The sequence below is a fragment of the Carassius carassius genome, chromosome 32, assembly GCF_963082965.1.
Source record: "Carassius carassius chromosome 32, fCarCar2.1, whole genome shotgun sequence".
Classification (NCBI taxonomy): Eukaryota; Metazoa; Chordata; class Actinopteri; order Cypriniformes; family Cyprinidae; genus Carassius; species Carassius carassius.
Genome location: NC_081786.1, coordinates 998855 through 1012285, shown reverse-complemented (window position 1 = coordinate 1012285; position 13431 = coordinate 998855). Strand labels below are relative to the sequence as shown.

Here is a 13431-nt window from a genome sequence, read left to right as displayed (position 1 = left end):
TGGCAACAGGAAGTGACATATTTTACACTGCGACAAACTACTCCTAAAAAATGTATGACATCAATGTCTTTTTTGTGGTCAGTCTAATCTAAAGACCTGTGCGATGTTAAATTGTGAAGATCGTGAGTTTTCATTAAAGGGCGTGTCCATGGCGCCGTGACAAAATTTGATGTCTCGCCACAGCAAGAGAAGTTGTTGTAACTCAGGCATACAATGTTCGATCTGCCCCAAACTTCACATGTTCGATAAGAGTCCTGGCCTGAACACATCTGAAGGCCAATATTCCATTATAATGATAGCGCCACCTGCTGGCAACAGGAAGATTGGCACATATATGGAATAAACTTTGATATATTACACTTATATTTATGACTTTAAATACATATTTCTCAACCTTCACCTTTTTACTAAAGCCACTCGCTGGTGGTGAGCCCGGGTGCGAGGGCCCGTTCATCGCTGCTTGCAGCTTTAATTCATTTTGCTTCTGAACTTTTTTTATTGGTAATTAACTGGACCATACTTAATGGTACATTCAATTTCAGCTTGTCTCAAACAAATATATATTACATGTATTATAATTATTTATTATTATTATAAAAAAAATGGCACTTCCATGTCATTGATTTGGATCAAATAATTTTTCATGTAACTTTTTTATTTGGCTCCTTATTTTATTTTTTAAATATTTAAAATGTTTTAATATTTATTTATATATTTATTTATTTATAAGGGTTGGGGGATGTTTTTATTTTTTTATTTTATTCAATATTTATTTTGAAATTGCATTTGATTTTGAAATTGCATTTTACAAAAACACAACAAAATACGAAAACGAATACGAAAATAATATAAAAAGAGTAAATAAATAAAAACGGTGATTAAAAATAGTACTTTTCTATCAATACAAATTGTTTCAAAGCAGCTTTACAGAAATTCATAATGATAATTTGTATGCTAATTCAATGTTTGCATTTAGCAGATGCTTTTATCAAAAGTGACTTACAGTGCATTCAGGCTAACATTTTTTAAACAGTTTAATGCATTAACGTGTGTAATAAGTGGATTGTTACTGATGCTTGTAATCAGTATTTTCTGATTGTATTTGTGTGCGTCAGGGTTTCTTAAAAAGTCTTAATGCAGATTTTTACACATTAAGGAGCAGAAAGTCTTAAATTCATGGCATTAAATATTGCATGCAATGCAATGCAAAAAAAAGAGAAAAAAAAAATCATTTTCTTGAGATGCAAACTTTTCCCTGTGAAGTCTCATGAAATGATTTTGATTTATTATTGCATTGATTGTATATCTCTATACTCTTACACTGTATAGATTTTGGAGGTCAACACAATGTTATGTTGCATTGAGAATTTTTACTTGGAGGAATTAAAATGCAAATGTTAAAACACATAAGGTTCACAAGCTTATTTTATTGAGCCAAAAAAAATTGCAGCATGAATTGTTCAACGTTTCAACAGTGCACTGTATATCTGCAATAATATCACATTTAGCCATTTTTATCAGTCTATTGTAAGATAATCTTTTTTAATTTTCCTCTCGCAGGGTTTCAGTTTCTCACATTTTTTCAATAAAGGTCCGTCAAAGCCAAAAAAATTTTGGAAGATGAATTTTAAAGGGAGTGTAAATCTGTTGGAAGTTCTATTTTCAAACTTTGCTAATGCAACTCATTTACATTTAGAGAATATACTGATTTGTACTGCATTTAACTTGCCTTCACACCTGCTGACTGTAACGTGTGTGTGTGTGTGTGTGTCTCAGAGCGGTCTGCGCAGCGAGCGTGATTACGAGAGCGTGGTGCTGATGAGACTCAGACAGGCGGAGGAGAGGAAGAGGCTGATCGAGGAGATGAAGAGGCAGGAGGAAGAGGACGAGACGGCGTGACTCTACAGTTAAACTCGCACTGATCAATAAAACCTTCTGATCAATATCTGTCAGTGTTGTAGAGTTCATCAACTCTGAAACCAGTTCAGTTCAGCTCTATGAAGACTAGAGTGTCATTCTATTAAAGTGCAGAGATATGGGAAGGATTTAGTGTTTAATCGTCCCGTTCAGATCAGAGGCCATGCAGAATGACATTGTTTGGACAAACAGATGATTATTATTATGACTGGTGAAATATTTTGCCAATAAAGTCAATATTTTTCATCAGTTGCATCAAGTTTTAGAGATTGCTTTACTGACTGTAATGAAGTTTGTCTGAGGTCTTGATCTGAGTTAAGACTTTTATCTCATTAATTTTTTCTTGCATCTGCAAGTTTATATCTCGAAATTCTGACTTTTTTCTTTTTTTTTTTTTGTAATTGAGTTTACATCTTGATTCTATTTTTATTTTATTTTTTTATATTAAAGGTAATTGTGAATTTTTATCTCTCAACTTTATTCAGAGCAATCCTTATTCTGAAAAAACACAAAAACTCATAATAAAAAATAAATAATATATGTATATTTGTTTATTCTGTGGTGGAAACAACAGAATATTTTTGTCCGAACCCTAAAGATTATTTTTATTTTTTTGGTTTCTAAGAGCATTTTATAATGCTATATTTTTCTTAGATTATCATCAGCCAATCCTGTGGCTTTAAGAGTCATTAGTCACATGACATTTACGGCTCAGCTGATTGGCTGTTGATGGCAGCAGGTAGTTTGCGATCTTTCTTTGAGATGAGAGCGGAAGCCAGCAGATCTCAAGGTCATGGTGACAGGCCAAAATTAAATGTTACGTTTTTCTGAAATGTTATTTATTTGGAACAATGTGCACCAATGAATCATGTAAAGTGCCGGCTGTCATCTCTGTCCTGCGTGTTTAGTGCACATTCATCACTGCAGGGATTGGATGGCGTGTTCCTCACCATCAAACCGCTGTTACTCCAGTGAGACCGTTTTCTCAGAAGCCTTTTAAACCTTCACATGGTTCTGTTTACTTCTGTGGCCTTTTCTCTGATGTTCCTGGAAAGAAGCGTCCCGTTCGCATTACAGCACAGGAAACACAATTACAGCCGGCGTCCTGAAGAAGTGTCTTCACCCGGAGTCACCCCAGTGAGGACGAACTGGAACATTCCCTTCAAACATTACCTCATTTCTAATTTCTAAAATTCTAAAATTAAAACCATTTAAAAAATGTGTTAAAAAATAACTACAAAATAGATATATAGACAGAGAGAGAGAGAGGGATGCATTAAAGTAAATAAAACTGAAAATAAAAATTAATAAAATCAATAACTGTATATATAAATGTAAAACACCAACTACTAAAAATGACAATAATACAACAAAACTACTAAGATGTCAACTAAAGTTAAAGTAAAATAAATAAATTTGATTTCTAAAAAAAAAAAAAAATCAAGTTTGATTTGTTGCCCTTTATACAGTAGATGGGTTATTATGGTTAACAAAGTAAAACCATTAAAAACTAATAATAAATATGGCTTTTTCAGTTTAATTCATTTTGCTTCTGAACTTTTTTTATTGGTAATTAACTGGACCATACATAATGGTACATTCAATTTCCGCTTGTCTCAAACAAATATATATTACATGTATTATAATTATTTATTATTATTATAAAAAAAATGGCACTTCCATGTCATTGATTTGGATCAAATAATTTTTCATGTAACTTTTTATTTGGCTCCTTATTTTATTTTTTAAATATTTAAAATGTTTTAATATTTATATATTTATTTATTTATAAGGGTTGGGGGATGTTTTTATTTTTTTATTTTATTCAATATTTATTTTGAAATTGCATTTGGTTTTGAAATTGCATTTTACAAAAACACAACAAAATACGAAAACGAATACGAAAATAATATAAAAAGAGTAAATAAATAAAAACGGTGATTAAAAATAGTAATTTTCTATCAATACAAATTGTTTCAAAGCAGCTTTACAGAAATTCATAATGATAATTTGTATGCTAATTCAATGTTTGCATTTAGCAGATGCTTTTATCAAAAGTGACTTACAGTGCATTCAGGCTAACATTTTTTAAACAGTTTAATGCATTAAGGCTTTTTCAGTTAGTTGCATTTATAATTTTTTAGTTTAACTTGATGTGCTAAAACAATTAAACCTGAAATAAAAATGAATAAAAACTATATAGACCTATTTAAAGCAAAAACAAGTACTTAATGACAAAAAAAAGTATAAAATCATAATAAAATTTAAATAAAAGGACATCATAAACAAAAATTTTAATAGAAGTTAATAAAATTATATAGACACATTAAAAACCTTTAAATAACTAAACTTTAAATGCAAAACAAAAATAAATACTGATTCAAAATATTAATAAAAACTATAAAAAAATATCTTAATGATACTAAAGTAACACTGTGTAGCAAAATACTAAACGATCAGATTAGGCTTGAATATTTGCAGCTTTGAATTACACACATGCAGCACTTTTAAACCCTTTTGAAAAGATCATACTTTTTATTTTATTTTTAATTACAGCTTCTCTCACACGCATACAGAAACAATATTAATATATCAGAGTTCAGTACAGACAAAATATATGTTCACATACAAACACTGTAAACAACTTCAGAACTATAAAACAAAGAATGTGATTGATTTTGAGCCACAACAGGATTTTAAAAACTGATGTTTCATTGCAAAGCATTTATTCAAGATAACGTCAAGTCAAAACTACAGATTCAACATAACAGAATAATGTTTCTTATGATGTATCTTAATTAAATTGTTTATATTACTACAATCACTAAACAAAACCTACTTTCCTGTCATATAAAAGTGTTAACCAAAAGCTAAATCCATAAATCAGAGAAAGAACATTGATGATAATATTGCTAATTGAGACAGATTTCAAATACTGTACATGTTTTGATTTTAATAATCTTGCACATCACTTCATTTGAGAGTTTCTGAGATCTCTTCATTAATACCCTTCTTCGCCTCGTTTACCATGTTTACCTGCAGTACAAGAGCCACAGAGTCACAGCGAGTCACTCGTCTCTTTATAGAGACACCAGACCAGCGTCTGACCGACTCCTGTCATGCTGACCACTCTGAACCCAATCTGTTCCAGTTTGTCCAAGACGAGTCTCGGCGGTTCGTCCACGTGATACTCGGAGCTGTGACACACACAGATATCACCAATGATTTAGTTAAAGATGAGCTTCTGTATGGAGTCAACTCGGGGCCAAATGCTTTTTGCAAACAAAAATAATCGCAAAATAAATCAAAGTATTGTAAAAAAAAAAATAATATGACTGTGCTGAAATAAATAATTTCAAAAGAAAATTAAATGATTGAGAAAAAAATAAATGTGCTTTTTAGCAAATAAAAAACGTAAAAAAAGTGCAAAAGAAAATGAAATTATTACAAGAAAAAAATAAGTTTTGCAAACCAAAATATAAATAAAACCGATTTTGTAAAAAAAAATTTCATGGCCATAGCTTCTAATGTATTTGCAACACTGTTTTTATTTTGTGTTTCGATCAAGTGTGAGCTTACAATAGTTCCCTTTGTGTGTCTCTGTCGTGAGCTCCCACTCGAATGAAACACAAAATAAAAGTGGCGTTGCAAATAAATTAGAGGCTATGATGGAAAATATGTGTTGTGGAATCATTGATTTTGCTCTGATTAATTCTTTATATATTTTATTCATTTTCCTTTACTTTATTTTCTTTTGCAATACTTCAATTTCTTTAGCAAATATATTCAGCCCTGAATTGACTCCATAGTGTTTGCTAATCCAAGTTTCTTTCTAATTTTGTGCTAGTGATGCATTTTGTAGGATTTCTGCTTTTAAGAATCATTTCTCTGTCGAAGAAATCTTGTATTAATCTTTAATCATCACAAACACATGATTCCGGTCTGAATCTGAGTCAGACTCTGATCAATTCTCGGCCCATTTTCACATGCATGACATTATTTGATGACTAATCCTGATTTCAAGGTTAGAATTATGGCTGATGACAGAAGACAATGCAAACGTGAGCCTGATGTTTTCTGCTTCATCCGTTCCAAACTATGGAAAAGCTTATGTGTATAGTTCTTTTAATTAAATGGAGTATTTAAACATATACAGTTTTTTACATAATAAAAAGTTAAACGATCCACTTTAAATAGTTCAGAGAGAAGCCTGTCATTTTTCTGCTAGTATTATTTTGAGAAGTGCATGAAAGCTGATGCATATACAATTTAAAATTATTTATTTTGTGAAAAACTCTATCGGTTATTTTAAAACTCAGCATCATATTAGGCATTTTTTGGCAAATCAGCAAAACGGGAAGCTAATGTGTTGGCTTTAACTCATTTGTCTGAGAAATAACTACAACACATCAGGTTACCAAACACTTACAAGTTGTTTCCCAGCATGGTTGTTTTCCGGGCTCCGAGGTAGTCCATGATGGATGGATCGGAATATTCGTCACCGACCATTGTGGGCCCCGTCTCCTGAAAACAAGCGCGGTTTGACCACTTAATATGATCTTATCTTCCTTTTCAGCACTAGAACTGTGGTTTTATCACTGCAAATGTCTTTTGTCAAGTGTTTTTTTAAATTGTGTTTGTTTCTTCATCAGGTTTGTAGAAATGTAGCACTGCATCAGTGTCTCATCAATGGATGCTCTGCAGTGAATGGGTGCCGTCAGAATGAGAGTCTGATAAAAACATCACAATAATTCACAGCACTCCAGTCCATCAGTGAACATCTGGAGAAGAAAAACCTAAAACAAATCCAGCATTAAGATGATTTTAACTAAAATGCATAGAGTTCATGATCCAAAATAACACTTCCTCCAGTGAAAAAGTGCTCTGGTCTGAATCAGGAGAGAAATCTGCACAGATCAAGCAGCGTTTAAACAGTCCAAAAACATCTTGATGCTGGATGTGTTTCATCTTTTGTCTTTTTCCAGATGTTCACTGATGGACTGGAGTGCTGTGGATTATTGTGATGTTTTCATCAGCTGTTTGGACTCTCATTCTGATGGCACCCATTCATCTGGACTACATTTTCGGATGGCATGAGGGTGAGCACATATTACTTTTTGGCTAAACTATTCCTTTAAGTATGACTCTAGTATGGTGTATGCTGTGGTTTGAATCAATGATTCACTTTCACTTTATGCTCCAGGTCACTCAGACAGTTGCACGAGCTACACACGCACGAAATGCAAACATTAGACTTCCTCGTTTGAATAGATACGTATAGTATAAAACTCACATCATGTCAAAATTTGTTTTCTGCGTAGGCGGGTTAATAATATATAACACCAACAACTCCAATGCAGCATGCATGCAACTGTAATCCTCTGATGCATCATAATATCATAATCACTGCTGTGCATGACGCTCAGATCTGCGCTCGGTCGGCTCGTAAGCGCTCGCTTCAGTCTCGTGCTTCATACGCACCAGTCTGATCTGTGTGCTGATGAGGATGTACGGCATCCCGGTGGCAGAACGGGCAACTTTCCAGCGGAATATCGAGGAGGGTCTCGGATGCGTCGCGTCTGTCTCCGCGCTGCGCTCGGCTCGTGTGCGCGCTCGCGCTGGAATGCGGAAACGCCCACCGAGCTCCACCAATCAGCGACTGCGAGCCGCTGACGGAATGCGGAAACGCCCACCGCGCTCCTCCAATCAGCGTCCAGATGATGTAGGATATTATGTCAGATCAATGTTATGCATTAATATTTTACATAATTAAATATGATGGATGATAGAAGTTATTAAAAGTGTATTTCTGAACTTTCAAAACGTCCACCTCTTTAAAATAATTTACAACCGTTTTTTTTTCTTTTTCGAATGTTGAGGCAACATATTCCATGTTACTATGTTGCAAACTGTGGGAGCTTTAACGTTACTTTGTGACATTAAAGTTAATTCGAATGTTCTCTGAACGTTCTGAAACAATGATGTCAGAAGAACGTCCAACTAGGAAAAAAGTTACAAGAATGATAATTTGTGCTTATATTTTGAGAACATTATTAAAGACCAGACTACTTTGAACGAATATATGTTAATGTTAATAGAAGAAATTGTGTTTATAACCTTGAGAGAATGATAGATTCTTCCTCAGGATAGAATTTGAGTTACTGATTTGTTTCTATGTAATAAAAAAGGATCAGTTTAACAAACTCAACACAAGTGCATCATTGTTCTCTCAGTTCTCACAGAGACGAGAGATCTGACATGAAAGCTGCAGAAGGGGAAAACAGTTTTAAACTGCAGACCTGTCAAGTAAACTTTATATAATCTGGTTTATTAATATTCTGTCTGCAAAGCCCTGACCAGACCATCCAAAATGAACCCATTCATTAAAAAGCTATTTCATTAGTGCATAGAGAATATTAGCATGTGATATTAACTGTTGATCTGAACACACTCGGACATTAAGTTTGCTAATTTGCAAGGTTCATGTTCATATTACAGTGTCTTTGATTTCTCTTCAACCTTGGTGGTTGGACTTTCATTTCCTTACGACAGAATTGCTAATTTCCTTCTAAAAGCAGTTGTAATCATTGTAATATGAGGTTGTAGTCTCTCAGAGTGCTGAGGAAATGAAGTCCCAACAGCAGCAGGAGCTCGATAACATCAGTAATAACTGCAGATAAACACGCGGATCACAAAGCCTTCATCTGTTCTGGATTTACATGAGCTCTGATCAGTGTGATACTGGAACACCCTTTACACCTGCAGCCCTGTCTGCATTACAGAGCAACGTCAGTTAAGACACTGGATATTTTTACAAAACACTAAATGATTCACTCTGTGCTGGTTTGGAAAATAGTTTGTGAAAAAAAGGTAATTGCAACTTTTTTTGTCTAACAATTTGGACTTTCTACAAAAAAATTGTTTTTTGTTGCTTTTTTTTATTTGAAGTCATATCTCACAACAGGATTTTTTTTCTTGTAATTCTAAGTTTATATTTCACAATTCTGACTTATGAATTCTGAGTTTATTTCTCACAATTCTGACTTTTTTTCTTGTAATTCTGAACTTATCACAATTCTGAAAGTTTTTCGTGTAATTCTGAACTTATTTCTCACAACTCTGACTTTCTTGTAGCTCTAAGTTTATTTTTCACAAATATTAGTTAATTTCTTGTAATTCGAGTATATTTGTAGCAATTCTGACTTTTCTTGTAATTCTGAGTTTATTTTTTGCAATGGTGACTTTTCTGATGTTGTTGTTTTTATTCTTTCTAGCAAATCTAACTTTTTCCTCTGAATTCAGAGTTAAAATCTCTCAATTCTTAATTTTGTTTTGTAATTCTGAGTTTATTTCTTGTAATTCTGACTTTTCTTGTAATTTGATTAGTACTTTTTTACATCTCACAAGTTTCCCCCATGGAGTAAATAATAAAAAAGGAAACTCCGAATCTTGCATTTCTGACTTTATAACTTCTCAGAATTGCAAGAAAAAGTCTGAATTATGAGATAAAAACGTCGCACAACGTTCAGTGTAATTTCAACAGGAACTGTCTCAGTGCAGGGTACCCCTTCAGTGTTTACATTTTTGAATTTGTAAAACTAGAAATGATTTTTTATATTTATTATTTTGAAGCACCCATTGTAACGCCACTCCTTACCCTAAACCTATCCACTTCTTAATGATATTGGGTGAACTCCAAATGGCTTTTTTTGCACATTTGAAGGGCACTTCGGGAAGGAGACGCCATTTGTAGGGACGTTCCAAACTGAATCCCTTCATGAAGGGCCCTTCCACAAGTCCGTTAGCGAAGGAAACATGCGATGGTCACTTTATGGAAGTAACTCCAGTTCAGTTAGAAGATCTTGCAATGCATTTTAAAGCAAAGTTGATTGTGTCTTCACATTTAAATGTAAGTAAATTAGCGCCAATAATTGTGTCCAGCGAGTATTTGAGAAAAACCTTTATTTCATAATGATATTTCCCCGCATTTTAAATTCTTATTATCCAATGAAAGGATACATTTTTGTGAATGTAGATGAATTTTTAATATTTTTTTTATTTATTCATTAATGACGTCATCAGCAACTAGTGGACTTCGACTCGACTTTCATCATATAAAAGTCGACTTAGAATTAGAACTTAGAAGTTGCTTGAACATTTGAACGTTAAGTGTGTTATTCTGAAAAGATTTCTGTGCTGTAGCGTGCAGTGGGCGTGGCCTGTGGTTGAAGAGGTAACCAATCACTGAGCCTCACAGATCAATAACATTAGTATTCTCAACAACTGGCTGCTGAACAGCTCTTTAAAAGCACACATGGAAGGTTTGAGATGTGGAAATGCTGTATGAATGGAGTGTCGCTGCTGCGTTTCCTTCCTCTTTAATTTTGCATTTTATCTCTCTATTTCCCCTTCATGTTTGTTTCTTTCTCTTTTTGTTTTTGCTCTTTCAGTTTCATTCTACATGTCTGTAATATGGAAAAAGTGTAAAACATCCACCTTATAAGAGTCAAATTCAAGCTTCAAACTCAGGGAACTCAATGTTAGAAGTGTTTTTTTTTTCTTTTTTCGGGCATGAATGCTGACTTTCACTCCACAGGTTCTTTTTCAAGCCTTTTTTGGCGGATTTATTGATAACTCTTGAGAGATGAACACAGACTCAAATCCTTTCAGACAAAAAAGCCCAACCCTGATTTTTACTGGCTCAGAATCAGGAATTTCATCTATCTATTTTAATTATTCTCTCCTGAATTGAAAGGAAAACCGGCGTTTACACATTCTGAGGAAGGAAAAGAGTCACATTTACCCACGTCGACTGATTTATTTACTGCATACGCAGTTATGAAACGCACAATTTTAGCACATTGTCTTTTGAGACTCATTTAGCTCTTTTGTGCAATCTCAATCTCTTTACTGCAAAAGGATGTTACTCTTCAAAGCTATGCTTTGCCTTCAAAAATGCTGTTTCAGTCTTTCAGCTTCAAAATGTCATATCTAATTCAGTGTTCTTTCTTTTTTTATGTTAAATTTACTAACACTGTCTGAGTTCAAATGGTGCAGAATTACATTCAGATGACTGACTGACTTTTACATGAACGTTTTTGCCTCTGTGTGTTGTTTTTTCCTATCAAACAAGAACAATAAATCTGTAAATCATGAACAAAACATCACTTTTTGTGAAGGAGGACTCCACATTTTATTGAATAAAACATCACTTTTGGTTGTTGTTAGTTGGTTTGTTCAGTATTTTATTGTAATCAATGCTCTGCAGTCTGTTTGCTGGAGCAGCTGAACGTGTCGAATCTCATGCATCTGAAACAGCAGCCAATGCCGTGACAGCTTCATTACTTTTATATGTTCCTCGAGAGAGAACAAAGATAGAGCTGCCAAATAACACATCAGACAGAACATATGCATTACAAAACCTCTTAAAAGTGCAGATATGTGTGCTGTATCATGCATGAGGCTTAAAACACTGCTAGTCTATATTTATCAAGATTTCGTTCTGTTTGAACAAGCAGTTTTCTTGCAATGTCTCTGAACATTTTATATGACGACTGCTGCTGGGAAGTGTATGCATTATCTCTAATTTCTTCAATGGATAATTTACAACAGTGAGGAAAGAAACTGACATTGAACTGAGATTGATTTGATTTAGCAGTTTAACATTGATACAGTTTCTGTTTTACAATAAATGGACCGAATGCACCATTTTTAACATTACACTGATGATGGATGCTGGTTTATTTCTCTAAAGAGACACTGTTGTGGACATTAACATTCAGCAGATGCTTTTACAGTGTCATTTATATGTCGAAAATCACTAGAAGTTTATCACACAAGAGCAACATTCTTGGTTACATCCAAGAATAAGCAATAATGCCAGTAAGACAGCAGTATTTTATCTTCTAGAAAAAAGCAGCAAGGTTTTTATGCAATGAAGCGTTTTACTTCAGCAGAAAGGGCCACACAATGAGTTTATATCAATGGTTTGTGTTTCAATTCGCTCATGTAACTAAATTAACGTTTATAGCCTGCAAATATTTAATGATAATTTCCAGATCATGTTAAATACATTTTTAAGTCTTTAAATCAGTTCTTGACTGAAAAACAAGATTAATGATTATAATCATTGATTCAAGATAAGTTTGTAATCAGTGCATCAAAAATCGAGTGAAACATTAAACCATGACTAACTTCAAAATAGTCAACACACAAAAATATTGGGTAAAACAGCCCATTTAAAAAAAAACAACAACAAGGAAATTTTAACAAGGAAACATTATGGGAACATTACTTTTCAATGTTCTTAAGATGTTTCGAAATGAGTAGTAAACCAGGTTAACATGTAGTTTATACAAACTTTGAGAACATTTCTAAAACATTAAAATGCCCAGTTTTCTCATGATTATAACCTTATTTAAAAGGTTACAAAAATGTTTCTTAAAATTCTCCAAAAACATCTTAAGGACAATTACGAGTAAGTTGATCTGAGAATGTTTTTCTCAACTTTATGAGAATGTATATTAAGCAGTTAAGTTAAAATATAACAAACATACAATTAAAAACCAAATAACATGTTACATGTTGCTTGGCTTGTGCAAACCCAACTATTACAAATATGTTCTGAGAACATTTCGATAACTTTCCCATTCATTTCTGAAAAGACTATTAAGGCTATTTCTGAATGTTCTCTGAAAAGTCCAGTTTTAAATCGTTGAGTGCACTTTGACACGGAGAATCTGCGAGATGATTTTCCCAGTAAAGATGCTTAACTCTGTTTATATTTTAAGATTTTAATCTGTCAAAACCTCTTAAGGTTAATATGATGAAATGCACTTAAAGGGAGTTATTCATCTCATTTTTAACAAACATGCTCATGGAAACATGGCGAAACAGGAAGCCTCCCGTCTGGGACGGTAAGTTATCGGTGAAGTTATCGAGAGCTAAAGCAGACTGATATGATTTCAAACACTTAAGTGAGATGATGTAACTGTAGTCTACTGCTGTGGAGAAGAAGCATGTGTCTGTGAGGTCCTGTGAAGTCCTTGCTCTCTCTGCTCGTAAATCAAAAGCAGAGGAAGGAGCTGGAGAACGTGACTCCTGGAGGGATGCTGATCTTTACAGGACTATCGGCTCGGTGGATCCGCTCTAAAGCAAGCGCTAAATGATGCTTGATGCCATATACGATGTTGCCTATATCATCATCATCACTCAATTCATTGTTAATGATATAACCCAAATATTATTATTTATACTTGCCCTGATAAATAAAAACGTCTGTTCACCAGCTGGCACAATATGCAATATTTCAAAATAAAATGTAATTAAACTTAATTTCATACACACAAAGACAGAAGCCAGTTGCATTTTGTAAACAGAAATGTAAAGTCAAAAAATTCTTAACCCAAAACTAATTTAATGCACAAAATTCGCACAAGTTCCTTAGGCGGGTAAATGTTTTGTGTTCCACATCATGACTCGGCATGTCACAAAATGCATTCTGTGAATGCAGCG

At 33.6% G+C, this 13431-nt stretch overlaps 2 protein-coding genes across 3 annotated transcripts in view; one reads left to right on the top strand and one right to left on the bottom strand.

Moving 5' to 3' along the window:
- dnajc17 (DnaJ (Hsp40) homolog, subfamily C, member 17) overlaps positions 1-1945 on the top strand; it is a 51780-nt gene extending 49835 nt beyond the window's left edge. The window contains exon 11 of the mRNA XM_059519778.1: positions 1777-1945. Coding sequence (XP_059375761.1) covers positions 1777-1899 — 123 coding nt within the window. The 3' untranslated portion in view covers positions 1900-1945. The remainder of the gene's footprint in view (positions 1-1776) is intronic.
- A 2927-nt stretch (positions 1946-4872) lies between these two features.
- gchfr (GTP cyclohydrolase I feedback regulator) lies at positions 4873-7554 on the bottom strand. 2 transcript variants are annotated; one of them, XM_059520955.1, is made up of 3 exons: positions 7399-7549; positions 6347-6438; positions 4873-5114 (listed from the first exon to the last, which is right to left on the bottom strand). In XM_059520955.1, exons 1-3 carry the CDS (start codon positions 7432-7434, stop codon positions 4976-4978), a joined length of 267 nt encoding a protein of 88 aa, XP_059376938.1. In that variant the 5' UTR covers positions 7435-7549; the 3' UTR covers positions 4873-4975. The 2 variants fall into 2 exon arrangements, with proteins under 2 accessions (XP_059376938.1, XP_059376937.1); XM_059520954.1 differs by having other exon boundaries at positions 4874-5114; positions 6347-6441; positions 7399-7554.
- Positions 7555-13431: the final 5877 nt, after the last annotated feature.

What these genes read in the sequence shown, in the direction of transcription:
- gchfr (XM_059520954.1), bottom strand. Translation starts at nt 7,434, where the DNA reads ATGCCGTACATCCTCATCAGCACACAGATCAGACTG. An exon ending in TCAGCACACAGATCAGACTG is followed by an intron (nt 6,442 to 7,398) that starts GTGCGTATGAAG and finishes GCTTGTTTTCAG; the next exon opens with GAGACGGGGCCCACAATGGT. An exon ending in ACCATGCTGGGAAACAACTT is followed by an intron (nt 5,115 to 6,346) that starts GTAAGTGTTTGG and finishes TGTGTGTCACAG; the next exon opens with CTCCGAGTATCACGTGGACG.